This window comes from Calidris pugnax, unplaced genomic scaffold (genome assembly GCF_001431845.1).
Source record: "Calidris pugnax isolate Ruff unplaced genomic scaffold, ASM143184v1 scaffold95, whole genome shotgun sequence".
Lineage (NCBI taxonomy): Eukaryota > Metazoa > Chordata > Aves > Charadriiformes > Scolopacidae > Calidris > Calidris pugnax.
The window spans coordinates 15,377,483-15,398,843 of record NW_015090885.1 but is presented as its reverse complement, the minus strand read 5'-3'; the positions used below and the strand labels follow the sequence as shown (position 1 = coordinate 15,398,843).

The 21,361-nt window shown below is 42.5% G+C and overlaps 1 protein-coding gene across 2 annotated transcripts; it reads left to right on the top strand.

Moving 5' to 3' along the window:
• Positions 1–248: 248 nt before the first annotated feature.
• On the top strand, positions 249–21,361 carry CCDC80 (coiled-coil domain containing 80). Of its 2 annotated transcripts, none has more exons than XM_014947367.1 (8): positions 249–892; positions 1,258–3,155; positions 7,432–7,588; positions 12,513–12,649; positions 13,239–13,387; positions 16,309–16,412; positions 17,990–18,070; positions 20,765–21,361. In XM_014947367.1, the coding sequence occupies exons 2-8, from the start codon at positions 1,266–1,268 to the stop codon at positions 21,109–21,111; spliced, it is 2,865 nt and encodes a 954-aa protein (XP_014802853.1). In that variant the 5' UTR covers positions 249–892; positions 1,258–1,265; the 3' UTR covers positions 21,112–21,361. The 2 variants fall into 2 exon arrangements, with proteins under 2 accessions (XP_014802853.1, XP_014802851.1); XM_014947365.1 differs by having other exon boundaries at positions 1,255–3,155.

Below are 21,361 nucleotides of genomic sequence, written 5' to 3'. Positions count from 1 at the left end.
TCTCACAGGACTAATTTTTATGCAGACTGTGTCAGTTTAATGGGAGGAAAGAGAAGCCGAGGTTGTGGAATGCCAGGAAGCTGGGACGCGTGGAGGAAAGAGTTAAAGCTGGAGGCACCCTCTCTGAAGTGCTCTGTGATGCTGTGCAGTGTTTCAGCCCCCAGAGCCTTCCTCCTCCTCCCTCCCTGTGTCGGAGTGGGGAGGAGGCGGGTTCTGCTGAGCTGTTAAATCCTGAGTGAAGTTTCCCCCATTTCCAGTGGCCACCGTTGTCTGAGGCTGGTTGGGAGCGGGGCTGGGGTTACCCTGACATTTCTGGGACGGCGGCCAGCCAAGAAGGGAAAGAGAAGAAAAGACGAGCCTTTTACAATTTGCTTTTGTCGAAGTGCGGAGAAAGGGGAAAGGGAAGCGTCCTTTCTTTTTTCTTTTTTTTTTTTTCAGCATCACATTCCTGTGTTTTTCCTCAGCCTGGAAAATATATTAATGCTGGTGCTTTACTCTCTGGAAACAAAGGAGCTAAACGGGACCGAGGAAGCAAGAAGTGGGAAGGAGGCTTGGGAGGTTTAAAGGAGAGAGACTCGGAGCAGCTGGGATCTCCCTTTTCTTAAATGAAATCCCTGTCTGTGCGGGTAACTGGTAGAGCAAAAAGCCAGACCTGCAGGTAAATGGAGAAGCAGAGATCCCAAAGGAAATTTCCGCTAACCTCATCCCGCTTGTCAAGAAGGTGAAGAAGAAAGAAAGCTGAAAGAGACACGGGGAGACAGACAGGCTCTGGGACCTGTTGGGCTGCGTAAGGATAAACCACAGGGCAGCAGCAAAGCTGTATGGCATTGATCTCCTTTTAAAGGAAAAAGACGCGAAACCTTGTCGCTGGAAGGGGAATTTCCCTGAGAGTGTAAGTCTCAAGTCAAGTTCTTGGCTTTCTGCTCTATGTACCAAACCCTCTCTCTGTGTGTGTTTGCATGTGTGTAAGTGAAAGTGTGAGAGAGAGAGAGAGAAGGATGCAGATCAGTGTCCTTTTGGACAGAGTCATGTTACAGACAGATGATCTCATTTTTGCATAAAATGATCCGGTTTGTGCTTTTCCAAAAATAACTGTAAACTGTACAAAGCCACCAGGGCAGGACTGAGGTGCAGTCAGTGCTTTTAAATCACAAAAACCAGTCAGCCTGTGCTTTGCTTTTTTTAATCACTTGCGCAAGATATCATCATACTATTAACATCTAACTTTATTCTCTTTCTCCTCCTCCCTTCCAGCAGATTGCACAATGAACTGGAGGCCAGCTCTCAGCTTAGCCCTGCTATGGGCAGCGTGGCTAGTGTGTGGCTCTGAGAAGACGGGGAAGCTAGCAGAGAGAGGGAGCCATGGTGTCAGGAAAGTGCCCCTGGCTTACAGGGCTCCAAGCAGCCTCCTCAGAAGGTCTGGAGCATCCCTGAGGAATTCGAATCCCCAACACCCCGTCACCAAGAGGGATTCTTCAGCACCTCCAAAGGCACCTGCCAATCTCCTGCACGGGGAAGCACGTTCCCAGGCCAGGGGCGTGGGGACCAGAATGAGACGGGTACAGAGACTCACAGCTGCAGCCAAATACTCCAAGTCTGAGATGATTAAGGACGAAGGGATATCCCCTGCCTCCCAGTCACGACTGGGACGTTTCTCTTCAGGGCCAAGCTCTCCCAATGTCCTGGCCAGCTTTGCTGGGAAAAATCGTGTGTGGGTCATTTCTGCCCCCCACGCCTCTGAGGGCTATTACCGGCTCATGATGAGCCTGCTGAAAAACGACGTTTACTGCGAACTGGCTGAGAGGCACATCCAGCAGATTGTGTTGTTCCATGAAGAAGGGGAAGAAGGGGGAAAAGTCAGAAGGATAACCAATGAAGGAAAAATCCTGGAGCAGCCGCTAGATCCTGCCCTCATACCTAAGCTCATGAGCTTTCTGAAACTAGAGAAGGGGAAATTTGGCATGGTGCTGTTGAAGAAAACTCTGCAGGTGGAGGAAAGGTATCCTTATCCAGTCAGGCTAGAGGCCATGTATGAAGTTATTGATCAAAGCCCGATCAGAAAAATTGAGAAAATGAGGCAGAAGGGCTTCATCCAGACTTGCAAAGCAGCTGGGGTGGAGGGACAAGTGGTTGAGGAAGGCAATAACGGGGGCAGCACCCAGCCTACCCCTAGTGGTGGACATGTCCAGGTGTCAACAAGAAAGGAGGAGCCAAGGAGGAGCAATAACCAGCCAACAAGGACCAAAACAGTGAGGAAACCAATGACAACCACCGTGGCTACTCCTCTGCCTACAGTAAGGACCACGACCCTCCCTCCCACCACCACAACTACCCGTGCCACCACCCGCGCAGTGACAACAGCAAGCCGGTCTACGACAACAACTACACCCCTCCCCACCACGCAGAGGACTTGGACCACAAAGTCGCATTCTACCACAGAGTACCACAGGCTGCCAGTAGCCCCCGATGTCACCACGCCACGAGTCACAGCCTCTGAGGATTTCTACTCTCCTGTGTGGAAGGGAAACCGCAGGGACCGGCAGCGCGGCCACTCAGAGAAACACCCAGTGGCCACACGGAAACCAAGCAAAGCTGCCCGCTATGACAGTTTCACAGAAGTCCCAACAGCTCCCTCAGTGCACTACACGAAGGCAAATGTGGGTAGATTTAAAGATAACAGAACAGATAGAAAGGAGTATAACCACAGGGACCTGAATGTCACACCAGGGCAACACAAACCAACTAAGACTAAACCACCAAAAAAGAAGGCCCAAGAAAAGATACTGAGCAATGAATATGAAGATAAATATGACCCGAGCAAGCCTGCTAGTTCTCATTTAGAGGAAGAGATTGCAGCAGGAAATATTCCCCCCAAAAAAGGAAAAGAATCAAAGAAGCATGAGCGAATGGATAAACCCGAGAAGAAGAAGAAGAAGGACAGACCTGACAAGCTTCAGAAGAGTGAGAAGCAGTCCAAGAAGGACAAAGCTGACAAAAAGAGCAAGCAGGACAAAGATCGTAGCAAGAAGAACAAGAAGGGGAGCAGGACTGAGAATGAGGATTTCCCCAAGCCCAACAAGAAGCCTTTCCCACAGCCTCCCAGGAAGTCAGTGACCGATCTCCTGGAATATTTTGAAGGCAAAAGGCGGCTCATTGTAAGTAACTCATTCATCTGAATCTTATTTAATATATTAAGTCCAATCTCCCTCTTAGTAAGAACATGTAGAACAAAAAGTTTATAGTTGTTTTGCGTTATTCTTTGTTGGTGCTTTTTTTTTAAGAGGTAAAATTTCTAGACCCAAACAATCACTTCCAACAGGGAAGGATTCACAGCCTCATGTTGGAAATCTTACATGTAGTATGAACATCAGTCAGCCAGGAATCAGGTTTAAACCTCTTCCCAACCCCTTCCATGCACCACCATACAGCCATCAGATTATTTTGTTTCCAGTGGATAGGTAAGTGCCATGATCTGTATAGATATGATCAATAAAATGAAGTTCCAGTGTGGATTACACCTCTTCATCACTTTAGGGTACTTGCCAATGTTACCACATTTCGATGCTCAGCGTGTCCTGCCAGCTGGCACACCTGTTTTATATTGCTGCTGGTGTCCTAAAACTGGAAGCAAGCCAGGTGGCTTGGCAGCACTGCTGCATGTCTGACTGAGGATATGCACAAAGGCGTATGATCAGATGCCCTGAGGTGGGATTGTTACATTTGCTATTCTTTCTGATGGGAATTTGGCATTCAAATCTCCGAGACATCTTCTGAGATCCCGTGCAAACTTTATTTTGTTTTGGGTTTTTCCCCTGCTGTTTTTATTAAACTATAACACTATGGGAAGTTTTCAAGTCTGAGAAACTCAGCATGGTCTGGAGTTACTTGTCCCAGGGTTTAATAGTGTTGTATGTTTTTCCAACTACTTATCTGAAAAAACACTTCACCTGGGACAGGAAACAGTTTTAGCTGTAGTACAAATGTTTTTTCTGGCAGATGGCACATACTCTGCAAGGTACACTTTGAAAAACAGTTCTTTAAAAATATTATTGTGGGAGCTGGTTTCTTCCAATTATTCCACCGCAAGCTGGCCTGTTTCACAGTTATTGTCCAATAGTCAGTGTCACAAACATAGCTTTGACTTTCCAATAGCAATAGCTAAGATGCCAAACTAAGTTTTCAACCATTGGAATTTAATAATCAACCACTGGAATTTAATAATCATTCTGCTAGCGATTCACAGACCTGAGCAGAAGCTGGCTTTCTTCTCCCCCTGCCTGTTCTTCCAGCTCTAGGGGCTGTGCAGAGCTAGCAGACTTGCATTCCACAACATGATGGAAATGGAGAAGAGACATATAGTTGAAAATTTTGAACTTGATTGAATTTTGCAAAAAAATGCCCATCACTTACTTGTTAACTAACAGTTAACTAAATCAAAAGTTCAGAGAGAGAAAATGCACACAAGTTTGGGATCTTTGAAACTCGGTCGTGTATCTCAATGTTGAGGGTTTCTAAGTATGTGCAGTATCAGGACAAATAAAAACAAATTTGAAAAAAGAGCCAAAAGCAGAGCTCACAGATGTCAGACTGCGAATTCATGACACCAACACAGTCCCAGCAACTTAAAGGCTCGTCTGAAATTCGAACCTTCTGATAGTAGGCCACCTATCAGCTGCACCTCCAAGAGGAAGAGTTGAACAATCTCAGGCTGTCAGGCCAAAACTCACTGAAGACAAATGATTATGCCATGCTGCAATTCACTTTTCCAGTATCTAATGCCATCCTCAGCCTGCTTGTTCTGAGGTTTGTTGGAGAATAGGTTTGATTTGGTCATCAGTAGAAGCAGTGGCTGAACTCTGTCTCTTTGCTACGCAGGGCACGTGTGGAAAACAAACTTCTCAAGCTGCTTTGAATCCACACACATGCCTATTTGCATCCCTTCCTATCAAACTCTTCAGCTCCCTTAGGGTCAGTCTTTCCAGCTAGATGAGCTCAGCCGTTCAAGTCAACCGTTCAAGTCTTCAAACTCCCTCTCTGGAGAATTTGCCCACACTGCTGCAGAAGTGGCCCTACCTGAGTTATTCCCCATTGCTTTGCTATACTTTTGTCTTTCAGCAGCTTTAATAGACTGCCTCCCAGGGACGTTGTTTCAGTCCTCTCATAGAATCATAGGAAGGTTAGAGTTGGAAGGGACCTTAAAGATCATCGAGTTCCAACCCCCCTGCCATGGGCAGGGACACCTCCCACTAGAGCAGGTTGCTCAAAGCCCCATCCAGCCTGGCCTTAAACACTTCCAGGGATGAGGCATCCACAATTTCCCTGGGCAACCTGTTCTAGTGCTTCACCACCCTCACAGTAAATAATTTCTTTCCGGTATCTAATCTAAATCTCCCCTCTTCCAATTTAAAACCATTACCCCTTGTCCTGTCACTACACTTCCTGACAAAGAGTCCCTCTCCGGCTCTCCTGTAGGCTCCCTTCAAATATTGGAAGGCTGCTATAAAGGCTGCTACACTCTCCCAAAAGTCTTTTGAGGGAGATATGGGTTTTTAAGTCCTGTACATCATTAAATATTTCAGAACGCAGACTTCAGTGTGAATTTCAAACATCCAGGATTCTGAAGGCCATTCTGGGTTAAGTTCAATTAATGACAACTCCAGGACCCAGCTGCAGAAACTGAAAAAATGTGCGGATTTTGAGTTCTGCAGCCCCACCTCTCTATAGTTGGGCTTTTATTCCAGTCTTACTAATGTTGAAAAGTCTTGGCTCAGCGAGTTTAGGTTTTTGTTTATTTCTCTGTGGTGATGAAATGCAGACTGACAGTTTATATATAACACTCCATTTATACCCACACACACGTATATGCACATGCACATACACACATGTGTATGCAAAATACATACAAGTGTACTGCCTGGGTCAAACCAGTCCTAGCACAAAGCTTTGATTTGAAGTTTGCTTTGCCTCTGAAATGTTCCCTGCTTTGTTCTACAAGGTTTAATCAAGTAGATGAAATTCAGACTTAACTGTGCATTCCTGTTTACAGCCTCTGAAGCTAGGAGGACACTACAAACCAATGATCTGGTTTTGATCTGAGTCTTCAAATCCTTTTTGTGATCCTTTTTTTCATTTGGAGCATTTCTATGCAATTTAAAAGCATGTTACATGTTGTGGCCCAGAAATCAAATCCTCTTTGTGTCTGATTCTCATCCACCTTCATGTCCCAGTGCTGTAGTCATGCCAGGGGGCCTTTGCAGAAATGAGAGTCAGATCTTATAAGCCCAGAAATGCCTCTTACATTTCAGTACATTGATGAACTGGATTTATAAGGAGTATATCATAAAAATTAGCCTCCAGGCCCTACAAAGTTAAGAAGGCAGCTAGAAGATGATTGCACCTGTTGCTGACTAAAGCGTAAGTTTGCAATTGAAGGATTCTGGTGATTATTTATGACTTTAAACCATAAAATTTGGATCCAGATTCCAACTCCTTTTGTTTTTTGGGGATCAGTGGCAGGTGCTTGCTTACATTGCTGGAGCTGCAGTGGTCCTCTCCACCTTCTGCTGGAAACGGTTGCACGGGACCACTGCAGGTTGTTACACACATACCTTCCCTGGGACATTTGCATCTCAGTCATTGATGAAGGATCTGAGTTGTGTGCTTTAAACTTTTTAAAAGTTGAATCTTTGCAATTTTTAGGAGGCCTTGAAGTAAGTACTATAAGCTATAGAGATTTTTATGCTTTTGTTGCTGCAACTGTTGTTCCTCCTCCTCCTCTAGCCATGCCCTCTCAGCGAATAGAAGTCCCGAAAGACATCAGAATGGCTTAGAACAAACAAAAGCTAAATCAGCAGTTTTCAGATGAGGTTACTGTCTCCTTAGCAAGTCTTCAAGGTCTTCTTATATGGCCATCATTTACATAAGTATTCATGTAGCCCTAGTTGTACTCAGTCCTTAACAGTCAGACACCGGGGGTCCTACCTAGACCACGGGATGAGGCCAGAGTGGCTGCCATGTTCCTGGTGCTCCCACTGTGAGTGATTAGGGGGAATCCTAGATTCATGACACCACTGAAGCTGTGAGGGAGACCTGGCAGGACTGTCAGGGCAAGAGATAATAGGAGGGTACATGGTTTTCTGTAAAATCCAGTGCCATTTCTTCAGTCAGCACTGTGGAGGGGTGGTGGAGGAGCTGGTGCCACCAGCTGGCCATGTTTCCTAAGGTTTTCCTGTGGCTGGCTCAACACCTCTGGGCCAGGCCTGGGCCTAAATATACAGTCCAAAACAAATAAGATGATGCTACAGAGCTGTCAACAGGTTTACGGAAAATTAGTCCCAGTTTTGCAGAGAGTGACTAATTCTCCTTCAGTAAAATACTTATCTGCTTCCTTCCTTATACTAAACAAGCTCTTTTGTCTTTGCCACCAACCAGCTGATCACGACACCCAAGGCAGACAACACCATGTATGTACAGCAGCGAGACGAATATCTGGAAAGCTTCTGCAAGATGGCAACGAGGAAGATCTCAGTCATTACAATTTTTGGCACCATGAACAACAGCAGCATGAAAATTGACCACTTCCAGCTAGGTTCTTTTTTTTAAATCATTTTTTTTCAGTCTCGTGGGCACAATACAGACAGCAAAGGGAGAAATCTCCCCAGCTTGGGTCAAAATCTAAGCAAGATCATTTGTTGTGGTCCAGTTGCACTTTCGAACCCATTCCCCCTCCTTCCATGCCAGCTGCACCCCTTTTGTATTTACAGAAGTGTCTCTGGTATTTTCCACATTTAGGCTTCCAGAGCTGTAACTTGAGCACCTTCAGCTTTCTTTGTGGGAATTCTTAAAGCCAGTAAAACAATGAAACAGTGAAAAGGCAGAAAAATGTGATGAGGGCATGGAACAGAAAGAGAAAATTAGGCTCAGCTCTACCAATATCTTGAATACCAACCTCACTGTCTAACTAAATGGCTGCCCTAATATAATGTCCTCCCCGCCTTGGTTTCTGCAGGACATCAGCCATAGATGGCTAGATATTGGCTAGCACAATTTAAACACTGCTTAAAGAAACTGAGGGGGCAGAAATGCTGAAGAGAACTGTTTGAGATTATAGTCAAAACTTGGCCCAAGTTAATCCTATTTTGAAGTTCAGTATCATTATCTCCCCACTCTGCCACATAAGATTTTCTCATGCCTTTGCACTCCTCGTGAGGTCATGGAAAAAGCTTCATTTTTCAGAGGCATGCACTGGCAAAACCCAGGACAGAGAGAACCGTGCTAGTTAGACCCCTTGCTGCAAGTTCGTTTCCTTCCCAGGATCAGCTTTCCCAGGGCTAAGAGCTGATTTCACTATATTCACGGAGTATTCTCCTCCATGGTAAGGGGAGATCCAGGTGCATTTTCCTCTCTGTACTTACGAAGAGATATTAATTTAGAGTATTTCAACCATAGCATCTAGGTATGGCCAACCTTACAAATTTGCACCAGCCTACCTTATATTTAAAGGTTTACCATTTGAAGTCCTGTCATCTCTCTTTACCCATAGAGAAAGATACCCACCAGTGTGAGTGCTTATTGCTGGCTATTATAAAGAGGTTCATCTCACTGAAGCCAGAGATTTTAGAGGCACTATAAATCAGACTATGAAGGACTTGAAAAGTAGCTCATTAAGCCATAATTAGTACCACCTTCTTCACATACAGATTTCCTATATAGATGGGTGACACTGGGCATCCATCTCTCTTAGGCAGCTTTGAAACAACTGGTGTCAGTGTTCAGGTCCTGGGGAAGCACCCACCAAAGCCAGTGAGAATCTTTCCTTTCATAACAGCAGGGTTTGGACAAAGACTTCAGGTCCCAGTCCAGCAAAGCACTTAAGTTTAGTGTCTCTTGAATTGTATAAATAATCTCATTGCTGTCTGCGGCTAAAGGCTAATGCCACTGTGAATGCTTTGCTGGACAAAGGCAAAGAAATAGTATAAAAAGCTGTTAGTTTTGCTTATAAGTCCACCACATCTTTCCTCTGGAAGTTCATCTGGTTCTACCAGACCTTGGGAAGAGATGTGTGATGGAACAGAAAATTCAGGACCACACCAGGGTATTTCAGGTCTGGCATACAACAGGCCAGAAGATCACAGATTTATGTCTGGCTTCTAGCCATGCCTCTACTACACTCAGAGGGAGAGGACCCAGTGGGGAACCAGGAGCTTTGTGTCCCTGAATGACAGTGAGTCACAGATCCCACCAGACTGTCCATTTGTTCATTTCCTTGACAAATCTGGAGTGGTACAGGATTTTCCACATCAGGCCAAGGTTACTCAAGGTCACTTTTTGTGTACCTAGACCCATCTGCCTGTCAGTGGACTGTTTAGGATTATATTTAGCTCCAGTCTGGCTAATAAACAGACATTCATTCTGACATAGACCATACTCTTTCAGCCTGTTCCAAACTTAACCTACACCCAAACTTTCCCCAAACCACACAAGCGTATATAATAGCTGAATTCTCACAGGAGGAATTAATTTGTTGAAGAAAAACATGAGACTTAGAAGGGTGTAAGTTAAACCTGACAAAATGTTCACCTTAGATTTTTGCCCAAAACACCAAAGCCTGAGCTTTTCAAAAAGCTTAAATAATGCAAATATCTTTCTGTGTCTTTCTCCTGTACCTTTCCTGTTTGCATGGCCTCTGCATGTCTCACTCTCTGTCAGCACTAGAGGCAGCAAAAATTTGTGCTGTAGTGAGAAGCCCAGCATGATGAGGTCTACTTGTAGTGCTGCATCTTGGGACTGAGATGCAAATGACACCAACAGAAAAGTCCACAGAAAAGACTTCTCACTTGAAATTTCAAACACATTTAGAAGTAGTGAATGCAAGAGAGCTCATTAACACTGTTTGGCCAAGATCAGCTCACACTGAAACCAAAGAGCGTTTCCCCGTTTCCCACTGGAATGATACTCTGAGTCATCCATGTGGTCTCTTTTCCCCACCTCATGGGAACAGGGCTTTAGTCAGCTAAACACCAGCCCCAGGCTACCTACCTGACAATCAAAGCCAATACCTAATCTATTAGGCCACTGTAGTGCTACAACAAACTGCTGAACTTTGCAACCTCAATTGAATTATTTTTAATAACTCGTCTTCCCAGACTGTCTAGCTGCTAAAGATGCATGGAGAAAGGTTTCCGTACTCTTTCAGTGACCTTTCTGCAAAAAGCAAAGAGAGTGAGTCTGGGACTTCCCCGTGCCTGCTGGTGACGTGACCGTCATCCTGGGAGCTTGATATGTTTTTTTATATATTGTATCTATTTCATTGTTTTCTTCTTTTTGATTTTAATATTAATTCTTCATTGAAGTAGTTTAGTTCATTCTAAACTTCTAAATCTCCTTATCTCTTCCTCTCCTCTCTTTTTTTGAAGGGGCAAGGGCCATCTGTCAGTCTGGTCTTGGTAAATTCGGCCAAAACCATGATAAAATCACTTCCAAGTTTGAAAGGCAGCCCAGTCTTTGTGGCATTAATTTTTTTTCTCCCTGAAACATTTTTCTGTATCACTCTTGTCATCTAATTTTCTTCTTTAAGTTGCGAGTTTTGAAAGAAAATCTCTTAACAATGAAACTGTAAAATGCTATCTTAATGTTAATATCTACAGTCTTTAAAGCAGAAGAATGCCATGGGTCAGTTGGTCTAAGGTACTACGCCATACAGCTGTTTTCCATCACATGTCACACTAACACCTTTTGCATTATTCTACCTCCATATAGGCCAATGAGGTCTATGCTTTTGTAGGGAATTGTTTGCAGACGTTACTTAATAATTTTTTGGTCTATGTTTAAATGCTCATGTTTGCCATTAGTAACATTAAATCAAGCATTGATGCATGATTTACAGACGTTTTACAAAGTGAATAACCAATTAGCCCATCCAGGAACCCATCCAATAGAGAATTCATAACATTGACTATAATTCTTTGCAAAGCTTTCAACTGAGGTCCATATAACCATGCAAAACCATACATATTATGTCTATAGCTTGATTACTAGAACTAAATTTTAACATTTGCTGGTTTGGTTATTTTTCTGTAAGAAGAGGGTCCAAGATGTGAAACCTGAGGATCAGGTTCTGATTCAGACATTTTCCCAAAGTTTTAATTCAGAAGTTTTATTCAGTCTATTACACAGATTGGACCTACTGCAAAATTTGAATCAGATCAGTATGTTCCTTAAAACCTATGGATATTGAGAAAATTATTTAAAAAGCCTTATTGTATAATGACTCAAATCTTTTCTGTTGCTGTGTGCTCAACTTGGATCAATTAATCTCATCTTTATTTGCTGGTGAATAACAGTGGAGCAGGGGACAGGGAAGTTGTAACTCTGGATTCTAGCTCTTGATTGGCTATTTCAACTCTGACTTAAGCTGTCACTTAAGCTGTGGCTGGGATTTCTAAGCGAGGGTATGAATATTTATATTCATAGTGGTGTCATAGGATATAAGCTGGTAACATTTGCAGAGAACGCTCTGGGGTCCAGGTAACATTTTACTTTGTGTGTGAAGCCTGTCTTTAGCTTTCCAGGCCCACAGTTGCACAGAGAGGGCTGTTCCAGCATTGTCGCAGTTGTACAGGGCTGTGCTGGATGCTACAGCTGAGGCTGAGCTGATGACAAGGAGGCTTTCTGGACCTGGTCCTAATACACCCTGGTTCCAGGGGAAGTAAGGAACCCCAGTACCTCCACAGGCTGTCTTGGACATGCTTCAAATCTCTGTCTTCAGAGGTTTTTTCCTCCTCAAGCACATCTGAATATTTTCTTAGGGTAGAGCAGAGAGTAGGTACAAATCATTCTCAAAATTAAGGTTTTTCCTGGCATGGTACTAGAATGGGAAATGAACACCAGCAAGCAGATGGAGAAAGAGTGCCACAGCAGGGTATTAGAGAGACCTGAAGAGCTAGGACTGAAGTATTCAAGCCACATTAAACAGTTTCTGGTTTCTTGTAGTCACTAAACCTGCCATATAACTTTCTAAGACTGGAAAGGTTAACTCTAGTGTCATGGTCAACCTTAAGCTGTTCTAGCTATACTTCACTGACTCAAATTCTCTGTTTCATTTGGATATAGTGTTTTTCAGCTCCTGTTGAACAGTTTCTATTTTCTATTCCAGAAGTGGCTGCATTTCAGCTGGTGAAATTCTTAGTACAGGCATATACATGTATAAGCATATTGAAAAAATCCAAAAGATCTTTCCAAGAAAAAGCAGGCAACCAAGATTTTTCAAAAGTAGAAATGTTGACTACTGAAGTGCATGTGCCCTATGACAGACTGATTTTCAAAAAATACTGGGACTGAAAACTGGACAACTAAAAGTCATAGTGCCATCCTGATGCTTTTTAATATCTTGCCTATGCAGCAGATAAAGGGCTTCTGGGAAATGAATTTCCCCTTTCTTTCAAGGTGAAATTAAAGGCAGAGTGTTGTGAGATTCCATGACTATTTTTATTTCTCCTTTGTCTCACATTAAGATAATGAAAAACCCATGAAAGTGATAGAGGATGAAGATCTTGTGGACCAGCAGCTCATCAGTGAGTTGAGGAAAGAGTATGGGATGACTTACAATGACTTCTTCATGGTGCTGACGGACACTGACATGAAGGTCAAGGTGAGGGCTTTAAATCTTTGAAATACAAGGCATTGGAAAAATCTTAGGGCACGCGAGGCATGTAAGAGACTGATGCAGAACTTGGTCATAGCTGGAGGACAGATAAAAGGGACAGTAAGATAAATTTCCAGGAATTAGGTAGCTATCTTCATTTTCTGCAGTTAGGGGATTTTGGGAATTGTGGGTTTCTGATGGGATGGAGAGCTGACACCACAGCAACAGAACACCCCCAGCAGCAGGGGTTTTAATGTAGTATCTGGCATTCTGAAACACAGAGTTTGGCCACTCAATGGGATGACAACACATTGCATATGGACAATGCTCTAGTTGAATGGCCTTACAAAAGAATATAATAACAATTTGTTGCCTGCAATGGCGTGGCCTTGTCACATTGAGAAAATACTGAAAATATGCCAGTTCCAAAGAGCAGTCTGACTGCAAAACCTATAATATTTTCCATGGTTTCTAATCTGTTTCAGGCCTTGTTATCCATGTGTAAACAGGAATACTTGAATCTCTATATATCCTACCTGCAGAAAGATTGCTAATACATGCATACTTTTATCCATCTGTTCTTTTTTGTAAACAGCAATACTATGAAGTACCCATAGCAATGAAGTCTGTGTTCGATTTGATTGACACCTTCCAATCACGAATTAAAGACATGGAAAGACAGAAAAAAGAGGGCATTGTCTGCAAAGAAGATAAGAAGCAATCCCTTGAGAGCTTCTTATCCAGGTAATACCTTCTGCTCTTATCTCCTGCTTGTTATTATAATTAACTCTCTTATTGGAAAAAATACCCATCCAACTATTTCTGTAATTATTTAATATAGATTTCTCAGTATTTACAGTCTTAAGCAAATAGAGAGATGTAGCCATAACTGCGTCCTATACAGAGCACTGGAAGTCAGGATGTGTGTTGTGTTTCCTGACTGACTGCACATTCTTTAGACGCCAACTTTCTGTACCTCAGTACCCCGATCACAACATGGAGATAATAACACAGATTTGCACTAGAAGAGCAAATAAGGCTTAATTCACAGATGCTAGCTCAGTGTTTTGAATGTATGATGCACAGTGTTTATGTGTTTCAATCATCAACCATCACAATCTCATTAATCCCATTCTAATCCCTTCCATGTAGTTCAAAACAGTAATTAATTCTCTCTAACTTCTTTATCCTGCTAGAGATAACAATTGGTCTTTGCCAGTATTAGTCATGCATATTATTAAAGGTCCTGCAGATGTCTCTTGCAAAATGCTTGAGAGACCTTCTGCAGAAAGACAGTTTTGTTTATGCAGTTTCTATATGCTGTATTACTGCTCTACCTGCAAGACCTAAATTCCAGGGAATAAACATGTCTGGACTGTGGGAACTCGGTTCCACAGAGGAGCTGTACTGCTATAGCCCTCTCTGTTATAGGATAATTAATATGAAATTAGGTTCACTCTAGGCTTTACCTGTTACTACTGTGTCCTCCTCACCTACTATCAGAATCCATGGGAATAAAGTTAATGCCAGATGGCTATAAAAATAACCAAGGCAGCATGATGGATTATGACTTGAGGGGGAAAGGAGCAACAACAGGTAATGAGTAGGCTGTTGGTTCATAAACATTTTAAAATTCGATGGCCACTTCAACAGAAAGAAAACCTTTAACAAGATCCACTCCACCCACCTCACCACCTCCTGTTTAGGTCTCAGTGATTCATCCTCAAGACCACCAAGAAGAACCTCAGTTTGGAAACAGCTGACCAACACAAGAAAGAGCTTGTATGCTGGAAAGTGACATGCCCCAAATCCTTCTTTGCTTGCAAACAGCCCTAGTAATAAACACACATTAGAAAAACAGGCAGGAAAAATGTCTAGTGGTGCATCTATAAACAGAACTGCCACTGCACAGAATGCATTTGTTATTTGTGAAACAAGCATCAGGCTTTAAATATTGGGTGGACTTCAATAGTCACATGAACTGGTCAGATTCCCAGCAAGATTCATTCCAGCTTTGTCCAAGATTATCTTCCCAGCTGAACAAGAGTCCTGGCATCATCTCCCTGGTGTTGCTCATTGGGGAGGTCAGTTAAAATAATGCAAATATTGTTCTTAGCAAGCCTGCCTGGCGTGCAAGGAGACCATGGGAACCAGAGTCAGCTTGAGTGAAGCTTAAAAGCCACATGTATCAGAAGATCCTTGAGTTTGGTGAGGGGAGTCCCCCTGCAAAGACTCTGGCTGTGCTGCACTCTGGGCTCGCAAACAAGAATGTGAAGTAGGTAGAAGAGGAAGAAAGGATGCACCTAGGGAAGAGTCTGGTACATTTGTCAGGACAGGAGCACTGGCCTGTGGCTTCTGATGTCAGAAATAAGGTATAAATCTGTACATTAGTGACAGTGAACTAACAGCTGTAAAGGACAAACTGAATTAATTTCTCAGTAAGATGTAGCCCCAGAGAAGCACACTAGGTATAGGGATTGCCTGGGGCAGGGGTATAAACAGCTTGAGTGGCTTTCAACCCTTTTCAGCTCTGTGCATCTCCAAAGGAGACACTCAAAACAACAGTAAGGAATTAGAGTATCTTGAAGCTGCTCACAGATAAGATACCATCCTGATTTATGCCCTAGATAAAATATGATCCAATGTTTACATTGTCAGTCACTGTTTATATGTAGCCAGGTGCTTTTGCAATACAAAATATCAGAACAGAATTGACCCATTACATTAGCCTTTATTTTGAGACCTTCACATGGTGCTGCAGAAAGGCAGGCTATTATAACAGAGTAACATCTGCATCCATTTAAAAGATCATTTCCTGCTATAAAAATATCCCTGCAGCTTTGCAAATTCTTTTAAATCTGATTTATTTAGGTTTAATGGAGAAGTACCTTTATTCAAAAAAGGGGTTGTTTGGGAGAGTATCAAAACCCCCCATAGTTAGAGTATTTAAAGGTTTCAAGTGTCCTTATAGCATTGCCTTTTTTTGAGAGGACAACAGAAGGTGCTCCTTGTGCAAAAGTTTGATTAGATGGGGTATCCTATATTACAGAAAAAATATCAAAGATTTATCTTATTGCCCCATGCATGCCTTAGATAGCCACAGGCTCACACAGCCACACACATACAAACAAACTCAGCTTTAGAGCCACGTTAAAGGTATTTTGAGCAAGTGTGGTAGAGAAGAAAAAGAGGTCAGTGAGTATTTACACAGAAGTATGAGTTATGTCTGAAATGAAGATACACCCTAATTCTCAGACAGCCGTTAGACTGCAAAATAACTGTGCAGTTCCAGCAGTGGTGAATGACGTAAGAGCTGAATGTCTAGTGAGGAATCCTACAGGAATCTTTCTTTCCCTTGAATATACACTTCTCAGCATTGTTGTAACTACTGAAGGGGCCTTTGAGCAAAGATCATAAGCTTTGCAGTGTTTGTTTGGTGAAGCAGCGAAACTGCAGATGTTTCTTTGAGAGTTCTCAAGTTGTAAAATTCAAAACAAGCTTTATCCTCTCCCAGTGATGGATAGAACTGGGAAGATCTCCCATCCAGCTGTTGCTTAGGTTATATCTCTCACAACTTCTATCTCAGCCTACACAGAACAAAAATGCTGAGATGACTTGAGCCATATGTCATGAACGTGCCCTGCTGCACTCTCTTCTCTTTCCAGGTTCCGATGGAGAAGGCGGCTGGTGGTGATCTCTGCTCCCAGCGATGAGGACTGGGCTTATTCCCAGCAGCTTGCTGCTCTCAGTGGACAAGCCTGCAATTTTGGTGAGTCAAAAGAAATTACACTCTTGCTCCCCAAAACCACATCCTTCCTGGTGATGTGATGGATTCCTTTGCTCAAGCCTGAACCTAGACAGTCTGAGGAGTCCAACAACTGAAAAGTTTGCCGTAGCTACTCCAAATACAAATGGAAAATACCGTGCTAAGCAGGTAGCACAGCACACCCTGACAGCTAAAAAAATTGTTCCCTGGAATCATTTCTGTGAGGCAGAAAAGCACTCCAAAGCTTCTCTTTGGGCTTGTACTTCAGGTGATCAATAGTATTTTCTTTTTCTTACTGCACAAATTAACAACATAAATAAAATCAAATTTTTAAAAAAATAACAACACAAAAAAATTCTTTGGAAAGGGCAGATCCTCTTACACCCAGCTCAGAACTGGGCCAGGTACCAGGGAGATGCATGGACATCAGGTTTGTTTTTTTCTTTATCTTCTTGCTTCATTGCCAAAAGCTGTAAAAATATTAATGGAAGCAGCTTTAACCCAATATGGACCCTCCCAGCCACTAACTAGATACTTAAGATCCAACTATATAGTCAGCAGAGAGAGACGGGCCCCTCTGGGAGGCAATTAAGAGCAAGACCCAGAAACACTCCTCTGTCTTGGGACTCTCTAACCTGGGTTCCTAAGCAATGCAAGTACTATACAGGGACTAGACCTGACTCCTACAACAGAATGAAATGGGTCCCATTCACTCAGTACATTTCAGTTATGCCTAAACTGTCTGTTTATTCATAATCACCTGGCTTTCATTCGGCATCATCTCATCTGGTAACTACCAAAGTCAGCTGTGACATGGACCACTGTAAAATGCTTTCTGAAGAATGGAATGTAAGCAAAACAGTTAATCCTCCCCACCCTTTGTTAGGGACAGCTTGAAGGAGATCCAGAGAGTTCTTAAAGCATTTGTCCTCCATGATTTCTTTTAACTAAGTGATGTGTTTCCAAGTATCTTACTTCCAAGTTGTAAAAACAGTTAGATCAAAGATTTTGTAGATCATACAGACTCATGTTACACAGTTTCTACAGCCCCTAAGGTCTTTCTTCAAAGCAGAGGCAACAGTTCAAACCTCTGCCCAGCACAAATGAGAGGAGTGAATGCCTGTCCTAAGCCATTCTCTGCAATCATTTGGAGTCTGTGCTAGGTTATATTACCCCAAAATAATTTTGTTGCTGTGTATGACACTAGCTTTACTAGTGAACAAAACAGTGCAGAGGCATTCTGAATTTGGGGAATGGCCTCTGGAATTCACTGGTGTGCTTGATGCTTGTATCCTTATGCCACGGAACCACACCAAATGCTGTTGTCTGTAGGACACTAACAAGAGCTTTTATGCAACTGATACCACATTTATTTGACACACTAGTTTATCCCCATGTTTGGGACAGGTGTGACTGTCACAGACTCCAGAGAAATTAGTAACTCTTCTTCCCAGAAGGTTGCTGAGACTGGCCCCTAATTTAACATGCACGGACCTGTACATCAAAAAAACCTGAAATCTGCCTGAGAATGAACAGAAAGAACTCCTCTGATTAAAAAAATGGCTTCATTTCCTCCACAGGTCTGCGCCATATAACTATCCTAAAATTGTTAGGACTTGGAGAAGATATTGGTGGCGTCTTAGAGTTGTATCCAATTAATGGTAAGTGACTTTTTCCAGTTTCTTCAGTACTACGCATGAAGGGCACTACCTACTGCTGAGTGTTTCTTTGCTGCAATTTCTTTAGAGAGATGGGTATGACTGTTTTTCTCTTTTGCTTTGTCTAAGAAATAAGACACCAAAGCAAACCACAAGTTTTCTTGGTGTTCCTGTGGTAAACATTCCATTGCTTCTTCAGGACAGAAAAGCCTGAATATCATCTGGAATTCATCTCACAACTTTATCTCCCACCTAAATATACAGTCCCAAGTACACTCCTCTGCCTGCCTTGCTGTCAAAGACAAAGGGATGTTGGTGTCTTTTACATGCTCAAGAGTTTGAAGAGAACATAATGCAGCAGCTACTCTTATACGGGTCCCTCATTCATCTTCATATAATAGTTTGGGTTGGAAAGGACCTTTTAATGCCACATGCAGGGACATTTTTCATTGGATCAGGGTGCTCAAAGCCCCATCCAATCTGCCCTTGAACACTTCCAGTGATGGGGCATCCACAACTTCCCTGGGCAACCTGTTCCAGTGCCTCATCCTAAAAACCCTCTTTCTTATATCCAGTATAAATCTACCCTGTGTCCTGTCTCTGTGAGCCCTGGTAAAAAGTCTTTCTCTGTCTTTCTTATAAGCAAGCCTTCTTTAAGTATTCCACTTGCTCCCAGCAGGATACTTCAAGTAAATCTTTGGAGATCTCGCTGTTAGGGTACATTTCAAATGCTACAGGTTCCTCCACTACCTAATCCCAATGACTGCCTCCACCAGCAGACAAAGACAGGAAGGAGCTTATTTATGCCATTGCCATTCCTACAGCTCTGTACATGAAAGCATCTTAGTCCTTCTACCACATATTGATGTCAGTCCATGCTGAAGAATGAATATGAGCAGAGGAAGCAGGTATCATACATCAACACTTTTGCAGCCTCTGCTTTTTATTGAAGGACCTCCTGACCTTGGTTATAACTATTATTTGTCAAGATCAACAGATCTCTTCAATTTACTTGTCCAATTTCCCTTTGAATTCACATTAACTTCTAGCATGTGTCCTCCTGTGAGAACTTCTCCAGATCTGCAAGGTACCTTTTCTTTTGTCCCAAGCATGGCCCTTATAGATTCAAAAACCCTTAACTCTTGGTGTGGGGGGAAAAAAAAGGTAAACACTTAATCCCTATCCATCCCTGCATCACAATCCTCTTGACCTCCTCCAAGCCATTTATTATACAGACTGCAGTCTTTACTTACTTGGTCATTTCTTAAACAGAGTTTATTCCAAACCTATGATGAACCTTGTTTCCTTTCTGACTTTTTTTCCCAGTTCTACCATTATATTATTTTTGAGGTGAGAGAACCAGAATTGCATGCAGTTTTCAAGAGGCACTCAAACAATAGGTTTCCATAGTGGCATAATTATACTTTGGTTTGGTTTTTATTATTTTCCTCATGGTTTATAACATCTGTTTTAGCTTTTGACCATTATTGAGCAGTGAACTAGCCTTTCATGAAACTCTCTTTCATAGCCCTAGGACCTCAATGCCAAGTGGTAATGATCAGACTCCACCATTTCTTATGTGGAGTTAGCAAAATTTTCACCATGTGCATCATTTTACTCCAATTTGAATAGAACTTCTTCCATCATTTTATTAACCAGTCACACATCCTTACAATGGTATTCTGCAATGCTTCACAATCATCCACTGCCCTTACTGCTCTTATCTCCATACTTCCAGTACAGTTCCCCACCTTTGTTCTCATACCTTACGTGTGTCAATTACAAAGATGTTGAACAGCACCAGTCCCAGCAGAGAAAACTGCTGAAATTCACTGGTGATCTCCCCCCAAGTCTAGGAACTAATCATTCCCTCCCACCTTGTTTCTGCCTTCCAATCAAGCTATCAAAGTTCCTTTTTGAGCATTCCAGAAATCCACATAGCTTGTATTGGCCAGATCACCCATAGCCACCTGCTTGCTGACCTCCTTTGGAGAACCTCAACAAGTCTGTAAAGACAGGATGCCACTTTGTAAGTGTCCTGTTGCCAAGTCAACTATGTGTATGTGTGCATATACATAAATATATATGTAGGGGTCCACTGATCTTATTTGTGTTATACTTTCTACTCATTTATCCAGCACAGAGTTCACACTTACAAGCATGAAGTTTGCCAGATTTGTGCCAGAATATACATTTTAAAGTGGACATGACATCTACCACACCCTGTATCTTGCATATCATGACAGTTCAATAGAGAGGCTCTATACCACCACTAGTGACCCAGCAAATTCATCCTGCAATTCTTCACATTATCACACTTCAATTCTAGTGATTTTTTCCATTATGACTTCTTTTCACATATGCTTTCTGCATTATGTGAGCCAGAAACCCAAACTGCACAGAAGCCAAAGAAGTGCATGTTTGTTGGGTGAAAAAAAAGTGTGCCACACTCTTAGTAGCTTCAGCCTATAGAATAAAGACAAGTTTTCTAAACCTAACAAAACCATTAAAAACATATCTTAAGTTTACAGTGGAGCAGTTTCATTTTGGAATCAAGAAATCCTGAATTTGTAGATGACAAGAATCTTACGTTGCCAACTATTAGGCTCTATCCTATCTCATGTTGCTAACTTGCTTACCTACCATCATCATTGCCTAAGCAAAATACCAATGCTGTTTTATGTGATCACTTTCTAGGAAGCGCTACTGTAGACCGAGAAGATATCCCAGCTAATTTGGTGAAGGACATTCGAAATTATTTCCAGATTAGCCCAGAATATTTCTCCATGCTTCTAGTTGGAAAAGACGGGAATGTCAAATCTTGGTATCCTTCTCCAATGTGGTCTATGGCGATTGTGTATGATCTGATTGATTCCATGCAGCTTCGGCGACAGGAAATGACAATTCAGCAATCACTCGGCATGCAGTGCCCAGATGATGAGTATGGTGGGTATGGTTACCATAGCTATCACCAGGGATACCAGGAAGGTTACCAAGATGACTATCGTCACCACGGAAGCTACCACCATGGATATCCATACTGAAAAGAGCAACTTAGCCTCCAACTGCCCTGTGTCTATCTTCTAATAGCTATCCAAGCAATAGGTGGTTAGTTGTGGAAAGTCTTCCCAGGCCACCTAGGTATCCATGCCTTGTTCTTCCACAGTTCAATCAAAGGACTTTGGTCATTTGCCTTCTCAAAAATGCAGAAGCCTTTACAGTGAAGCAGTTCAAACCAGTAGTACTGAAGCTTTAAACAATAAAGACTCCTTTATATTTTTAAACCTTTATAAA

What these genes read in the sequence shown, in the direction of transcription:
- CCDC80 (XM_014947367.1), top strand. Translation starts at nt 1,266, where the DNA reads ATGAACTGGAGGCCAGCTCTCAGCTTAGCCCTGCTATGGGCAGCGTGG. An exon ending in AATTGACCACTTCCAGCTAG is followed by an intron (nt 7,589 to 12,512) that starts GTTCTTTTTTTT and finishes TCTCACATTAAG; the next exon opens with ATAATGAAAAACCCATGAAA. An exon ending in AGAGTTGTATCCAATTAATG is followed by an intron (nt 18,071 to 20,764) that starts GTAAGTGACTTT and finishes ATCACTTTCTAG; the next exon opens with GAAGCGCTACTGTAGACCGA.